The sequence below is a fragment of the Onychomys torridus genome, chromosome 4, assembly GCF_903995425.1.
Source record: "Onychomys torridus chromosome 4, mOncTor1.1, whole genome shotgun sequence".
Lineage (NCBI taxonomy): Eukaryota > Metazoa > Chordata > Mammalia > Rodentia > Cricetidae > Onychomys > Onychomys torridus.
Genome location: NC_050446.1, coordinates 120881413 through 120898010, shown reverse-complemented (window position 1 = coordinate 120898010; position 16598 = coordinate 120881413). Strand labels below are relative to the sequence as shown.

Here is a 16598-nt window from a genome sequence, read left to right as displayed (position 1 = left end):
TCTCCTTTCCTATGGAGCATGGTTTCAAGGACAGTGTGTCCTAGGCTGAATGCATCAGAGGAAGTGGTGGGACCTGAGGTTATGGAAGCCTGTTATTGAGATTGGGTGCTGCTGGCAGTAGACTGACTTTCCCCTCTCTGCTCTCTTATGAAGAGAGTCAGTGTGTACTTCAGGAGAGTCTTCGGAGGGGTGTGGGGTAAGAGGACTTGGATGTTTTGGTGCACCATGTAGAGTACTCCACTGCCTTTGAGTAAACTCTGATAGTGACAAGGAATACCTCGGTGGCCTTAGGCAGCTAATCCTACCCTCCTGGTAACTGAGCTGTGAGTACTCAAATGTGTTCTTGTGACCCTGGTTAATTTACTTTTTAGCTTATCAGACTATTCTATAAAACAGTTCGGAGCCAGGTGTGGCAAGTTTAAGGCCATCTTGGCTATATTGTGAGTTATAGACCAGCCTAGGCCACAGAGTGAGACTAGTCTCAAAAACACAGACAGACAGACAGACAAAAAAATTCCTCCTCGTGGAATTAGCTTAAGGCTAATGAAGTAAGATTGTACATAAGCATAAGAGATTTTTGTGAAAATGACCAGCATGACATTTGATACCCAGGGACTCTTAGTTACGCCTCCCTCTGCTCTCATCTTATTTAACAGCAGAGTTCTGTTTTCTGCTAGAGTGTTGCTGGGAGCCCATTGTCTCCTTGACTTTGGGTACAGAGGATGGGGCATCAGAAGGACCTGGTATTAGAATAATGTTCTGGGAGTGCATGGTGTGTTTTCTCACCCATAGCTCCATGCAGCCAGGGAAAGCAGGAATTGTCCCTATCACAGAGAGAGGAAACAAAGGTCCCAAGAGTGAGGTCATGGTTCAGTGTGGGATTTATGATTCTTGCTATAGTATTGTTTATTCTCCCATTCTAGGAAAGTAACAATAAAGTGGGCCATTCTATAGGTATGACCTCTATTCTATACTCTGGTCAAATGTGTTTACCCAGCCCAGGTTTCATCTGTGGACAAGCTAGATACTCATTGCCTGCATACTGGAACCTCCAGCTCTTGTTCTGGCCATGGATACTTAGATAACCAGATACCTAGCTTTCCCAGACCTTCCCCTCCTACAGTGAAGGTACTATCTGACATGGAAGCCAGAGCTCCTCATCCCTGGACTTGTTCCCACTGGTTCATGGTAACAGCCCATTAGCACTTGTACAGAGAAAAGAAAGGGTCATGAGGCACAGTGTTCCGGGTGCTCCCAGGAAGTACCTTTCCAGGCTTCCCTCACAACAGACTCCACTGTGTCTCCATTCCTGTGCTGCTACACCAATTCCTAAGGTGCTGGGTGGGCCTAGCTGGTGTGTGCTGGGCACACTGAGCTGGGTGAGGTTTCTCCTGCTTCTGCCAGTTTATGGTATCAGCAGATCACTAAATAGGTTGCCCTCCATGTCAACATAACCACTTTCTTTAAAAAGGAAGGGAGGGGAGAGAGCGAAGAGATAGTTCAGTGGTTAGAGCAGTGGCTGCTCTTCCAGAGGCCCCAGGTGTAATTCCCAGCACCCATATGGTGTCTCACAACCATCTGTACCCTGTCTTAGCAAGGAATCTGACGCCCTTTTCTGGCCTCCATGGGCATTACATGCATGTGGTACATAGACATGCATTCAGGGGGAAAAAAAAAAAATATATATATATATATATATATATATATGAAATACAAATATCAATAAAAAAGAATTCTGGCTTCCTTGGGCCTCACTGGATCACTAAACAAGCAAGGCACCGCGTGTGCTATGGCTTCTCGCTGTGGCAAGCATTGTTAAGTCTGCTAGTGAACATACAGTTAGGGCAGATACAGCCAGACAAATAATTACAGGGTGTGGTGAGTGCTGTGAAGGAAACAAGCTTGGGTCATTCTGTCTAAAGGATGGTTGATGGCATGCTGCAAGGACAAAAGCCCTGACCTCAGGCTGGTGGCAGAAAGGTTCAGCTGTCCTTTATGCTACATGTACCACCTGTCTACACTGTCACTGTCTTTGGAGAGTGGCCTCAGTGCTATAGACCTGAACACTGTGGACACACTAGCCTAGAGAGGAATCTGGAGCTTTGTGGCCGGGAAGGAATGGATCCTATGTAAAGCTAGGTACAGAGTGTGTGACCTTGAGTCTCAGCATTTAGACTTTAGTTGCCCCCTAAGCATCATCTGGTGTGGCCTTAGTGTTTCCCCTATAACTGGAGAATTAGAGCTTCTTGCAGCCGTTTGGCATAGTGGCTGCCACAGCTCCTGTGCTTCATATGTAGAGCCTCCAGAGAATTGGGAATCCAGGCTCCTGGAGGCTTCTAGTGAATCCACTTGTTAGCCCCCAGAGAGCAGAGAAAGGAGTACTGGGCCATGAGCTGAATACTGGGGAGCTGTGAGGAGAGGCGGTGGGGACAGTGGAGTTGATCTCAAGAGTCTCTACTTGCATTCCTGGCTCAGGCCTTGGTGCTCTCTCCTTCTTTCAAGAAGAGTTTCGAGGTGGTACTGGGCTAGCCTTTGAGAGGCTGTAATGGCTTTGTGCCCAGGCACAAGTATTAGTGCTCTACCCTCACCTCCTAGGAACCAGGCCCATCCTGGGGGAAGCTGGGAGGGCTCCTTTTTATAGCCCGCATAGAGGCTTTGTGTATAGGCTCTGCTGCTTCCTTCCGGCTTTGGCCCTTCCCGTGTTGGCCAGAGGCCCTGGCTTCAGCAAAATTCAAGAGTAAATGGGGTGAGGCTTACTCCAGCAGAAGACTGGCATCTCCTTTGCTGAACCCAGGCTAGGCAGAGAGAACTTGGGAAGCAAGAAAAAGAGATGGGCCAGTCCTTGATCTTAGGGAGTTTGCCATCCAGAACATGCAGCAGCTTTAAAATCAGGGCTGACAGGAGACAGTACTGCCTTAAAGTGCTGAGGGCTGAGCCAGAGGGCCAGACAGAGTTGGCCTCTCTCTGGCAGCTCACCCTGCTCTGTAGAGTCCCTTCCCCATTGACTGAAACAGCAGCCCTGGGTAGAGGCTCTTACGGTGCTTGGAAGCAGGACATGGACTCTAGGAAGAGTATACTTGCGAGACCAGTGAGAGACCAAGGCGAGCCCACAGCAAGTTTGACACCATCTGTTTGTGGATCTAGTTTTCCTTCAGCTCAAGTGGGGCATTCATTTTGGGACTGGTTTCTAGGAGATACTGCTGAGTTGAAGTCTTAGGAAGTGATTCTTGAGGGCATGTGCGCCTGAGGGATCGAGTGTCCTTGGTCATAGCAGTAGTAAGAATAAGGCTTTGACAATATAATCTCTGCCTGTGTAGGTTCATGTGGGCGTGTGCTGGGGAGGTTCTAGCCTCAGGCCCAGATAGTGGGCCTGAGTTCATAGGGTGATTACTCCAAGAAAGAGGGGAGAAAGCCTCAGTTAGCCACAGGTCCCACAGGCTTCTCAGCCTCTGGAGGTAGTAGGTCAGCACAGGAGTATAGTTCCTTCATTTGACAGGTTGGGGTATCAACCAGCAGGCAGTGGCAGCCCTTCTCTGAGGCTCTGCAGACCCACCTGATGCTTCCCATGTTGGAGCAGCTTTTTTCCTTGTACCCCAGTCACTTCGTCACCTACAGCAGTAATGGAGTGTAACAGGCCTGTGCTCACTTGTCAGGCCCAGCTGGGAGTGTGTCCTTGCTTGGGACCACTTAGCATATCTACTAGGGAGGTTTGCAGAGGGACAGTCGCACTTTGTCAGGGGTTTGTGGCAGTCCTCTTGAGTCCAGCAGGGACATGAGAGCAAAGTACCTGGTGCCAGCCTGCTCGCAAGAGGCTGTCCTGATTTCTGCTCTGAGAACTGGCTTATACTAGAAACATGAAGTTCTGTACTAGGATGTGTGTTGGTGGGGGGGGGGTAAGAGAATACTAAAACTGGGGGTGGGGTCATAAGGTATCTCTCTCTCTCTCATCTGATGGGTGGAGAGAATTTCAAAGAATCTAAGCTAGGCTTTCTGGGTAGACAGTGAGTTCTCCTGTGGGTTGAAGACAGAGCTGGGTCTTTCTCTGGGGCCTCCCTACTTTAGGAAGCAAAAGGGGAGTTGCTTGGGCTGGAGGACCCAAGGAGTGTGGCAGGTGCTGTGGAGGGGCTGGGGCACTCAGCTCTAAGGCAGGAAAAACTTCTTGGGGTATAAAGAAATAAGACATCTGCATCATAAGACATCACCAGGCCTCCAACTTGATGACTTCCTTTGCCGTTGAGAACTAACCCCTGTGACCTTCTGTTGGATTTAAGACTGGCCCTACCTGCCCAAGCAGAAGGTGAGAAAACCTTTTGCTGAGGGGCTTTGCCAAGGGAAGCTCCCTTACCTCCCGAGCCCCTCTCCCTCTTGTCTCCTCCTCAGTCTGAAGCTGCATGTTTTGTCTGTGGGAGGGAGATCCCAGATTCTCCTTTCACTTCGTAACCTATTGCCTATCCTCTGCCCTTTGGAGGGCCTTGCAGAGAGAGGGCAGCAAAGCCATCTGCAGGCATCCGAAGCCATGCGGTTTTATCTATCTGCTGGGCAGGAACAGGTTGGTCAGCCAAGAAGGACTCTGATTATAGTTTTCTTTCCTTGCACACTTGTTAGGTTTCTGCTAGGCATGGAGCAGTGAAAATAATAGACATGATTCATGTCCTCAAGATTTATAGAAAACAGCCAGATAGACCTAAAACACACATGAGAACTAAGAGAGAGATAGCTTAGTGGGTAAACACACTTGCCATGCAAGCCTGATGACCTTTAATCACTGGAACCCATAGTTGTCCTCTGGTCTCCCCAAGTGTCATGGGATGTGTGCATCCTCACACATCACATGTGCATACACATAATAATAATAAAATTCAAAACAATACACATAAGGCTTTTATTATAAGAGTGCCACAAAGCAGCATGTATAGTGCAGCTTGGAGTCCTGCTACCCCCCATGTTGCTCCCACTTGACTGCTTCCCACAGGGCTTCCAAGGCAGCACAGAGCACAAGCCCAAGGCACATGCAGCTTGGCACTGAAGTATCTTTGGCTCTGCCACTTGCCAACTGTCACCTTGGGTAGGATCTGTGCTCAGTGTCCTTGCTTGGGAAACGGGAACCCTAATACTTGCTTCATAGTATTAGTTGTAAGGATGGAACAGCACAGTTTAATTAAGAGCTTTATGTAATATGCACAACAAATGTGCAAAAGATTAGTGACAGGATGCCAGATGCCACTCTTGCTGCTGCTGCCCTCCTCACTCACCCAGCAGAGACAACGACCTCATCCTCTGCTCTGAGTTTCTGAGAAATGTCTGTAGGCTCTGGTTAACAAACCTAATCCTTCCTCCCATAGTCAAGCTCTAGCACCTACCATAATGTCCTTCTTACGGTTAGTTGTGCATTGTGAATAACAGAGTCAGCTGAACTTGGAGGATTGGACTGAGGTTGAAGAGAAACAACGAAATCAAAAAACCTTCAAAACGTGTGTACATCTTAAGGGTCTCTCCTTCCACCATGTGGGTCCTGGGGATTGGACTCAGGTCATCAGGCTTGGCAACAAGTGCCTTTTCCTGCTGAGCCATATTGCTAAGCTTGAGAAAAGGGAATCTTAATGGGTGAGAAATGGGAATCTTAGTCTTCTGAAGTTTTCAGATCATGTATCTGTTTGAATGGTATTATTGTTGGTGTACCCAGAGGAGCATGACATGAAACCTAGGGTTTTGGGTGAGAGAAAAGAATATTTGGTTTGTAGTTTGTCTTTGGTTTAGGAGTGTGTGTGTGTGTGTGTGTGTGTGTATGTGTGTGTTCCTTAGGTGGAAGACAGGAATAGGAAGTGAGCAGTTGGAGTGTAGTGCCAGACATTTAGAGGCTAGCGATGCTGTGTGAATCAGAAGGAATTAGAGCTGTGGGCATGACTGTCATTGAGGAGACGGCAGAGCACCAGAAGAGGAGAGGACTTTTGTCCATGTTTAGAGGGGGTTGGCCTGTAGCTCACAAAGAAGCAGGAAGATCTGGGCAAAGTTGTGTGGAAAAAGTCAAGAGCAGAACACCAAGTAGAAGGAAGGTTGTGCACACACAGCGCCACAGATGTCTCCCTGCTGTTCCCTTCTTTGCATGACCTCATAGTTATCTGCTTCCCCATCTGTTTCCTCCGTTAGGCTGGGATTTTCTGAAGGGCAGGAACTCCATGCCTATTGATATGTTTCCCCAGGATCCAGTTCAGGCCTGGTGTGGAGTAGACAGATAGATGCTTGGTAACTAGCAATCATGCAACAGGTGAATGAACCTCAAGTGACCATGAGGTCTCTTAGGCGCTGTGCTCTGTAGGGGTCTTCTTTCCCCTCCTCCCTTCCTTGGGACCTACATATGCCATTACCACTTGAAACAAGCTATGTTTTAGGAAAGAGGGCTGCCTGCCTGGGCAGTGTGAAGCTTGCTGTGGCCTCCTTTCTTTTTCCCTGTATACCCAATATCAGAGTTGGCACTGCCATGGGGACACTCCAGAGCCCCATCTGCCATGAATCACCATGTAATGAAACCCGTTGGGCCCTCCCTTCCTCACTTACCTAAAGAGAAGAATCGTCTGGAATCTAGTGTCTAGGTAGTGTGTGCTGGTGAGGATTGTGTGTTTGCCCCTGTAACCTGAAGCAATTTGTACATCACCGCAGTGCAGGGTCCTGTGTAGGGGATCCCATGGTGTCTATTCAGCTGTCTGAATGGCTGTTTCCTGTTTACCAAGGTAGGAAAGAGGCTAAATTCAGTTAGGCCCAGCTGCTCTTCTCAGTCAGGGTGTTGGAGGCAGTCTCTTCTGGTGTAACCTGGTTTGGCTAGGGTTCCAAGGAGGGTCACTGTTCCTTTCTTCCACATTTGCTGGTGTGCAGCAGCTGCTTGCTACACAGGCACAGGAAGGGCAGTGTGTCTTGGCACCTCCTTCCCTTTGCCATGTGACCCCATGACCCTATGTGTGGGGGATATCTGTCTGTGGGCTGCTTAGAAATTGGCTTTGTTGGAGGTGGGGAATGCTAAGGCATGAGTTCTGGCTGAGTCTTGGGTCTAAATAAAGGTTTTGGGTTTTGTGGCTTGGTTCCCAGGGCCTGTGTACTGAAGAACCCTAAAAAAGGGTTTAGTGACCCATTCTTTTTATTCCCTTTCTCTGGTGCTCCTGCTGTCCTAGATTATAGACTACTTACCTGTTGCCCATCTGTGCAGTGGATGCACAGGGTGGTTGTCCTGTGATGGGCAGGAAAGCTGATGGAAGGCATGTGCCGAGCCTGATGGCTGGGAAGTGGGGCCTGCCTTCAGGAGCCAAACACCAGAAGAGCCCTCTTCCCCATTTCCCAGGCTTCAGAAGCATCTGCCATTTAGCTTGTCCTAGAGCAGCCTACTCAGTGAGTTGAGTACTGTCGGGGGTGGGGGGTGTTAGGGGGGGTAGGGGGCGGGGCGTGTCTATTCTGAAGAAGCTGATTCCCATCAGCCCTGAGTGCTACCTTCACAGCTTTCAAAGTTCTTTGGATTAGTTCTCATCTGGGGTGGCCCAAATGAGAAGCTTTTTTTTTTCCCCCTTTGTGGTTTTTTGAGACAAGGTTTCTTTGTGCAGACCCAGCTGTCCTAGAACCCACTCTGGAGACCAGGCTGGCCTCAAACTCATAGAGATCTGCCGCCTGCCTCTGTCTCCTGAGTCCTGGGATTAAAGGCATGTGCCACCAAATCTTTTAAAGGGACACCAACTGCCATTACTGGCATGTTCTAAAGGTTCTCATTATCTGTGTAAGCCTCATCCAGATCCAGATGCTATACCCTGAGTAAGGCTGATCTCTAGTTTCAGAGTCTTAAGTCAGGAGTCTGTCCTTGGGTTGAGGGAGACAGAAAAGAAAGGAGAGGAGGAGATGGGAAGGCAATAGGTAGCCTTTCCAGAGTCTCTGGCCTCATAGTACACATTTTGACTTTACAAATTTAGTCTAGTGTTATCTGTCTCAGATCTTAGAGATGGCTCCAGATACCAGGCAGCAAACAACATTTCAACTCCTTCCAAAACCAGAGTATAACGATTAGATGATGGAGCAGATCAGTGCTTGTGCTCCTCTTCACTGGTCTCATTTTTTCTCTGGACTATACCATTGTAGTATACATGCCTACGCTGTGGAGCGTGTGCAGGTTGGGGTGATACAGGCTCAGGAAACAGGCTTGTAGTTCATCTTTGCATATGCTAGTCAGAACATGAGACCTACCCCCCAAAGTACTCATCTTGTAAAGCCCAGTTGTGAGCTAGGAAATCGCTGCTGGGCTTCTTTTCCTGGTAGCCTTTATCTTCAGCAAACTCTTTTGAGGTTTGAGTTTGCCCTCTGAACAGAGCCTTAGCAGCTGCTGTGTCCATCTTCCCTAGGTCTACCTTTCTTAAGCCCCATGTCAGTAACACCAGGTACAAAGACATGTGCTTCTCAACTAGGCCTTACCTTGTAAAGTGCAGGAATTCACTGTTTTCCAGTTGGGAAATTGAACCTGAAAGAGTGAGGGACTGCCAGGACCTCACAGCTGGGCTTGAAGGGCCCTGTGGTTCTTGGTTTTCCTTGCTAGGCCTGGCAGCTTCAGAAGCTTCAGAACCATCTGGTCAGGGCAGGCTTTTGAGGGTGTAGGGGTAGGTAGATCTCCACTAGGGGCACTGACGAGCACAGACCCCCCCCAGAATTCTGCCTGGTATACAAGACAGTCTGGCATCAGAGTCACCATGGGATGCTAGTCCTTGGCATAGGTGTGGGAGGTTCCTCATAATCCAAATCCTTTGAGAAGAGCCTATCATGGCAGCTCACACCTGTTAGCTCAGCTCTCTAGAGCTGAATCTGGAGAATTGCAAGATCCAGGGCTATCAAAAAAGAAAGAAACGGAAGTAACAAAACAAAAACCAACTCTTGATTTCTTTATGAGAGTTTACGAAGATTAAGTGTGTGAAGGACTGGGTGTCCCTTACTTGACAGGCAGCCCAGACCATTCTTAAAGCCTTGGCCTGGAGCTCTGGTACTTGGAGGAGTGCATATATGGAGGCTCCTGACAGTAGACTGCCCATTCAGTTTAGGGTAAGCTCTCAACTGGGCTGTTGTTGTCATGGTCCCCTGATTGTGGAAAAATCTGCTCTTATTTTCAGAGCATATCTTAGTTTTGCTTCCCCAGCCCCTGGGTATCAGGAACCTCTCAGTATCCTGGGTTTTCTTTTCCCCAGTGTTCCTCTAAACACTCTTCTCCCATAGTTCTTAGGGAGAAAGGAATGCTGGCTCAGGGGGCTCCAGACATAGGGGATGAACACTCAACCCAGACTGTGGCTGTGCTGGCAGCTAACACTGAGGCTATGTCTGATTAGAGAGTCTCTTCACTGTGATGGCAGCTCCTGGGAACCAGCCTATGCTCTCTCAGATAAGAAGAATGGCGGTGTTTGTTCTGGATGTGGGAGGCAGGTAAAGCTAACACAGGATGTACTTTCAAGGGTCTGCTAGACTATTTCATTGCTGTCAGGTCTTTTTCAGTCTGCTTCTGATTTCATAGAGGGCCTCAGGGCTATGCTGGTACCTCTACACAGGAGGAAGAGCAAGGGGTCAATGTGACCAGTGTGGGCTTAGGAGGGTGTTATGCCTGGCCTGCCTGCTCTGTGCTGCCTGGTCCTGGTCCCTACTTAACCACATGCCCACTCTGACTTTAGATTGGACTCGGTGCAAATGTGCCTGTGACACAGAGCAGGTTAGAGTTCACCCGGGGCCCACTGGCTTTGTGGACATATACATATATGTGCATATGTGTGCCACTATATATGGGGGAACCACATGCGGCCTAACCATGAGCTTTGGACATTCTTTATAGCTGTATGCCTATTGTGTACACACCTTATTGTGTGTAGCCAGTGTAGGATCTGGTGGGCAGCAGCAGGAAAGGCCCTAACTGTGGATCATATAGGCTGTATGCGCATGCACACACACACACACACACACAGGCGTGAATGTGTGGGAGGGGAACGATAGCTTTGCACTGGAAGAACATTCTAGTTTCTGTTTCAAAGGGCAGAGTTTGTGGTGGCTGTGTGGTCTACGATTCAGGCATTTCCCCAGTGGAAGCTCTTTCTCCCACCTATAGACTGTTCTCAAGTTGTGGGTTTGTGACCCAGCTATCCCCGCTCTGGTTCTAGAACCAAGTAGAATGCTTCCGATTTACTCCATCCCCCTATGGCTTTTTACTTCTCCAATCCACGTGCCAGCATTTTTCTCATTTTTGCATTCAGTCACTCAGTGGGTACTGGAAGGGTTTCTACCTGCCATGGAGTGCGAGGAATGCACATTCATAGCAGCCTGAGGCATTGAGAGGGTAATTATGGCAGGATGGATCTTCTCATGTGGGGTCTTCAGTAGGAGAGAATCCAGTTGGAGAACTGGGCAGGCCAGGCTTCAGGATGAAATGGGGCAGGAACAGTTGCTGTTCTTATTGGAGGTCTGGCTTGGTTTGGCAGGATCACAGAAGAGGGCGAGACAAAGGATCCAGATAAAGCACTGAGCCCTGTCATCATAAGAACCTCAGCGGCTATAAAAGGAGTGAGTTTGTGGAGGGTTAGCAGTGGGTGTCCGCAAGAGGGGAGCGAATGGGCTGATAGGACCAGGTGTCCAAACAATGTTTTATGGTTCAGAAGAGTCAGGGAGGATGTGGAGTTGGTGAGAATTATGGCCACTAACAGGAAAATCAGGGCTTCCCGCTGGAGGATGGGCCTGAGGGCTTTGCTGGAGGACAGAATCGGATCCAGGTAAAGCCTGTGCTGTTTGTGGTAGCAGAGCAGGTGACAGTGCCAGAAGTGATGCCACTGTTCCAGGTGGCACAGATGATGCTACTGTGGTTAACTCAAGGGACAAGACAGGAAGACTGAGTAGCTGGTTGGGCCTTTGGAATGTTGTAGCCATGCTGGTGTTCATAACTAGCATCTAAGGGGAATTTACTCAGAAGGAGGACTGGTCAGAACATTTTAAGACACACCCAAGCTGAGGAAGCTCTCTGTCAAGCCTGAGTCTCTCTTCCCAGGCTGCTTACCTCTGTCCAGGCTCCCAGCTTGTTCAGGGGTAGACTAGGTGTTCAGTCAGGGGACAGCTGTGGCAGGACCTCTCACATCTAAAGAGTCTCAGAGTCCACATCCAAACAAGTGCTGGCCACGGAACAGCTCCCTCCCTCCGTGGGGCGCACTCCTCCTGCACCTTCAGCGTCATGTCATGTTTGGTCTTGCCAAAAGTGTCCTCTCTGGGCCTCTTACCACACTTCAGAGGTGGAACAGTGGATGGGTGGGGACAGTTGTCTCCCCGCCAAGACTTACAGTCAGTCAGTGCAGCCCACCGCTCCACTGTCCTAAGAAACGGACAGATCCCTAACTCTAGTTGGTGAGTCTGCAACCGGAGGAGTTAAATGTGTCACTAGCTTACAGGTGCTCTGTCTGTCACTCAGGGTAGTAGCTGGAATGATCATTTACCTCTCAGGCCCATGTACTTGCCTTACCTTTGCTCGTGAGAATGGGGGAGCAGTTGAGAACCCCTTGGTAGCTAAGATAAGGATACGAAGCCATACAAGTGCAAGATGCTTGGCATTCTTGGACAGCCTTGGCCTTAGCTAGAACTAGGCCTTTGCTAAGACTGGTTTGGGCATGTCTTTGGGGTGTGGGTCATTTCAGGATTTGCCAGTTTTCTGCGCCTCATTCAAGGTTCTGTCTGGTATTCTGAGACCAATCTGGACTTGCCCAGCCTTGCCTCTGGGACTTTACAATTGGGCAGTTGGGTATGTGTATTGTGTATTGTGTTAGAAAGTGATCCATAAGGAACTACCCTTGGATCTCATTTTTTCCTTCTGGAGTCCAGCTCTGCTCCAGGAACAGCTGTATAGTCTGTACTCCCAGCAATGGAACAAGGATAGGGGAGGGTTAACACATACACCTACCTCCCTGTCCCCAAAGAGCCTGAGTCTTTAAAAAACAAAAACAAAGGCCTACTCTTAGATAAGCCCAGCTTTCCCTGTCACCTGGAATAACTGTGCGTGGGTCTAGTCTGTCTTCTTGTGGTCCATTCCCTGAGGGAGGAGAGTGTGGAAATGACTGAGAAAAGCACGCTGTGCTTTCTTTGATGCTGGCTGTGAGGCTCTCGGCCTGACCTTACTACCTTCCCAGTTGATATCCGAGAGATCAAGGAGATCCGACCAGGGAAGACATCACGAGACTTTGACCGCTACCAAGAAGACCCTGCATTCCGGCCAGACCAGTCACATTGCTTTGTCATCCTCTATGGAATGGAATTCCGCCTGAAGACCCTGAGCCTGCAAGGTGGGAGATGGGCGTAGAGGAGGTGGTATGGGGAAAGGGAAAGCCTGGCTGCCCTTGCTCTTGTGAGAGCATGTGCCCTTAGCTCAGCTTTTGTTCTGCTCACAGCCACATCTGAGGATGAAGTGAACATGTGGATCAAGGGCTTAACGTGGTTGATGGAGGATACATTGCAGGCAGCCACACCTCTGCAAATTGAGAGGTAAGGCTTGTCTTCATGTGGTTAAGACCAGATGTCTTAGAACCAGGGGAAGGAGGCAGAGACGTAAGGCCTCTCCACAGACTGCTCTTCTCCCCAGGCTTTCCCTTAGTTGGAAAGGGGCCCTCACCTCAGGCTTCTTTCTCTGCAGGTGGCTCCGGAAGCAGTTCTATTCGGTGGACCGGAACCGTGAAGATCGGTAGGTGCTTACTGGAGTAGTGTCTAACCAGTGGATAGAGGCACCCAAAGTAATTGTGTGTTTGAGCCAGAGGGCCCATAGAACTGAGCTACCTTGAGAGGGGCTAGGGCTTCTGACATAAGAGATTCACACTGCTGAGAGTGGAATACAGCACTGGCTCTGGGTCCTAGGAGGATGAGACCAAATGGTACGCTCTCTATGCAGCTTGTACTGTTGCAAGGCTCTCTGATAGTCCCCAGAGGCAGGATGTCATGGGAGGTGCAGAGGAGTGACCTGCTCTGGCTTAGAGTTTGCTCAGTGTCCTCAATATGGTTTCTATTGCTATAATGAAACACCATGACCAAAGAAACTTGGGAAGGAAAGGGTTTATTCAGGTTACACTTCCACATCACTATTCATTACTGAAGGAAGTCAGGACAGGAACTCAAACAGGGTAGGAACCTAGAGGCAGGAGTTGATGCAGAGGCCATGGAGGAGTGCTGCTTACTGGTTTGCTCCTCATGGCTTGCTCAGCCTGCTTTCTTACAGAACCTAGGACCACCAGCCTAGATAGAGGTGCCCCCCAACAATGGGCTGGGCCCTCCCACATATAACACTAATTAAGAAAATGCCCTGCAGGGTTGCCTACAGCTGGATTTTATGGAGGCATTTTCTCAATTAAAGGCTTCCTCTCTCCCTAGGACTCTAGCTTGTGTTGAATTGACATAAAACTAGCCAGCGTACTCAAGATCATACTGCTGAGTAGAGGGCTGTTAAGACACTGTTCCACCATTCTGGGTAGAAGATGAGAAGGCTCAGATTGGGTTAATAATGGTAGGATTAATTGGGTTTGGGCTGTATTGTTTAAACTTATATTAAATAGAATTTCCTAATCCTTTGATATTTGGATGTCAAAGAGTCAGAGTTCAAGATTTGATTTGAGCAACTGGAAGGTGAAGTTGCCATTGGCTGGAACAGGAAGATGGTGGGAGGAATACATTGTCGGAGCTTAGGGCTCAGTGTCGGTGTGAGGGTGTGAGTTTTATGATGTATAGTAGACGTCCAGGTCGAAATGTGGAGTCACCAGGCCGGTAGAATGGGGTGTGTACAGGTAAAATGGAAAGTCTTGGGGACCCAGATAGCAAGAAAAGGGAAGAGGTCAAGTGGCTGACTCCAGACTAGTAGCACATGAGAAGCAGGTGGGGGGATGGGGGGCGTTGTTTACCCTCACGTTTGCTAATATTATAGGAATAACAGCTTCAGCCCAGTGGTGAGCAGCTCAGGGCCATAAAGGGAGTGAGTGCAGATGAGTCTGTTCCACCACGGAGAAGGAGGCAGCTGTTAGAGAGGGAGGCAGGGAAGACAAAAGGAAGAGCTTGTTTGTATGCAGGTGGGAAAGGGTGGGAACTAAGGCTCTGTCTCCTTGGTGGGAAATGGGGCCTTTGGACAGCACCTCCATGTGGCTGGCTAAGGTGCAAGTGCCCCAGTGCCCCATGCAGAACAAACACTCTAGAGTAGTGGTTCTCAACCTGTGAGTCATGACCCCCTTGGGGTCAAAGGATCCTTTCACAGGGATTGCTTAAGACCATCTGCATATCAGATATTTACATTAAAATTCATAACAGTAGCAAAATTACAGTTACGAAGTATCAACGAAAATAATATTATGGCTGCCGGTCACCATAACATGAAGAACTGTATTGAAGGGTCGCAGCATTAGGAAAGTTGGGAACTACTACTCTAGAGCATTCAACCATTGGTGCAAATCTGAGCCTTAGGGAATTTTGGTCCTTCCTGCCTGACTCTTAGGCCAAAGGAGGAGGTGTGCCCCCTAATTGCAGTACCCATTCTCAGGAGAGCATCCTTTTCTTTCTTGTTGTTCATCCTGTTGACAGGTCCTTGTCCTAGCACCCATGCATAGAGGGTAGCTCTCTCTGATATTTTTTCCTGGAGCCAGTTACTGTCCTGCCTCAGGAGTGTGCCCAGGCAGCAGAAGTTACATGTGGCTAAGCATGCCCATGCTTTGCTCCCTGCTGCTTATTCTGGGTGTAGATGAGCCTAGGGGCTGTGGTTCTCAGGATATCCCAGTAGGTGGCAGACATTGTGAGTGGGCACTGCCCTGTTCTGGACAGGCAGGCAAGATCAGAGCTGGGGCAGCTGCTGGAGACAGTGTATCGTTCCTTCCCTTCTTGCCTGACCTGCTTTCCTGAGCTTGGTCACTTCTAGAATATTGAGCTTTTCTTTATTCACATGCAGAAACTGAGGCTCAGAAAGGAAGGGACTTGCATCTGTTACACCATGAACTTGGACCCAGTGTGCCCTTAGGACTGCAGGTTCCCAGAGTGTAGCTATTTACTGGTCTAGCCTCAGGTGGGCTCAGCCTACAGATCAGAAGGATACCCGTTTTTTTCTCAGTATATCAGCCAAGGACTTGAAGAACATGCTGTCACAGGTCAACTACCGGGTCCCCAACATGCGCTTCCTCCGAGAACGGCTGACGGTAATGGACACTTGGGGCTATCTACTGGCAGGGCAGGGGAAGCCAACAGCTCCTCCTAAGGGGCCTGACTGACAGTTCTGCTCTGTACTATGTAGGACCTAGAACAGCGCAGCGGGGACATCACCTACGGGCAGTTTGCTCAGCTGTACCGCAGCCTCATGTACAGCGCCCAGAAGACGGTGCATGAGCCTCTTACCCTCCCCTGCTCTTGCCCAACTCCTCTCCTAGCCCTGCTGCCCTGCTTGGGGGCTTCTGGGTGCCATTGCTCCAGTGCCCCCACCCCCACCCCGGGCATCTGGTCCCTAGCCTTTTTCCTAAGAGCCCCTTTCCTGCATGGTCTCCCAGGGCTCTCTCCCTGACCAGATTCTGTTTCCTGCAGATGGACCTCCCCTTCTTGGAAACCAGCACTTTGAGGTTTGGTTTGGAACAACTGGTTGGGGTTTTCTCTGGGTGGTTCCAGATCCAGGTGGGAAGCAGTTGGGGTTGGGGTGAGGCATGGTAAACCATTGGGTTTCTCCATTAGCTGGGAGTTGCAAGGGGCCCCCCTGTCTGTTGATCAAGTCAGCCAGCTGCGAGGCACTTCCGTTTTTTCCCTGCAGGACCGGAGAGCGACCGGAGCTCTGCCGGGTGTCCCTGTCTGAGTTCCAGCAGTTCCTCCTTGAGTACCAGGGGGTATGGCTGGGCCAGGGAGTGAGCTGAAGGGTGGGTTCATCATTGGAGCCTTCTTCCATGACTTCCTCTACCCACCAGGAGCTGTGGGCTGTTGACCGGCTCCAGGTGCAGGAATTCATGCTCAGCTTCCTTCGAGACCCCTTGCGAGAGATTGAGGAGCCATACTTCTTCTTGGATGAGGTGAGCCCCACATTTCCCACCATTCTGTTAGAGAAACAGGTGGGGTGACCAGAACCCTCCAGTGCCCTCGAAGCTGTTGCCACAAACTGCTGCCCATGTTGCCAGCACAGTTGAGGATGAATGCACTCTTGTGCACCCACTTCCATGCCAAATGGCAGCCAGGACACACTCTCTTTTTCCTCCACATTCACTCCTGTAGTTTGTCACCTTTCTGTTCTCCAAAGAGAACAGTGTGTGGAACTCCCAGCTGGATGCCGTGTGCCCAGACACCATGAACAACCCTCTCTCTCACTATTGGATCTCTTCCTCACATAATACGTGAGTATGCCTCTCTGCATTCAACCAGGCTCTTCTAGGGAGGGAGGCCCACCAGACCATATGTGTCTCCTCTTTCTTACCCAGATACCTAACGGGGGACCAGTTCTCCAGTGAGTCCTCCCTAGAAGCCTATGCTCGCTGCCTAAGGATGGGCTGTCGCTGCATTGAGTGTGCGTTGGGGCTAGGGGTTGGAGAGGGAAGGTGAGAGACCTGCCTATGTGACCATGATGGTGTTCTCTA

At 49.6% G+C, this 16598-nt stretch overlaps 1 protein-coding gene across 1 annotated transcript in view; it reads left to right on the top strand.

Moving 5' to 3' along the window:
* Plcg1 (phospholipase C gamma 1) overlaps positions 1-16598 on the top strand; it is a 32221-nt gene that overhangs the window by 4998 nt on the left and 10625 nt on the right. The window contains exons 3-12 of the mRNA XM_036183745.1: positions 12162-12314; positions 12420-12513; positions 12662-12709; positions 15104-15188; positions 15284-15367; positions 15568-15602; positions 15788-15860; positions 15939-16040; positions 16240-16358; positions 16443-16528. Coding sequence (XP_036039638.1) covers positions 12162-12314; positions 12420-12513; positions 12662-12709; positions 15104-15188; positions 15284-15367; positions 15568-15602; positions 15788-15860; positions 15939-16040; positions 16240-16358; positions 16443-16528 — 879 coding nt within the window. The remainder of the gene's footprint in view (positions 1-12161; positions 12315-12419; positions 12514-12661; positions 12710-15103; positions 15189-15283; positions 15368-15567; positions 15603-15787; positions 15861-15938; positions 16041-16239; positions 16359-16442; positions 16529-16598) is intronic.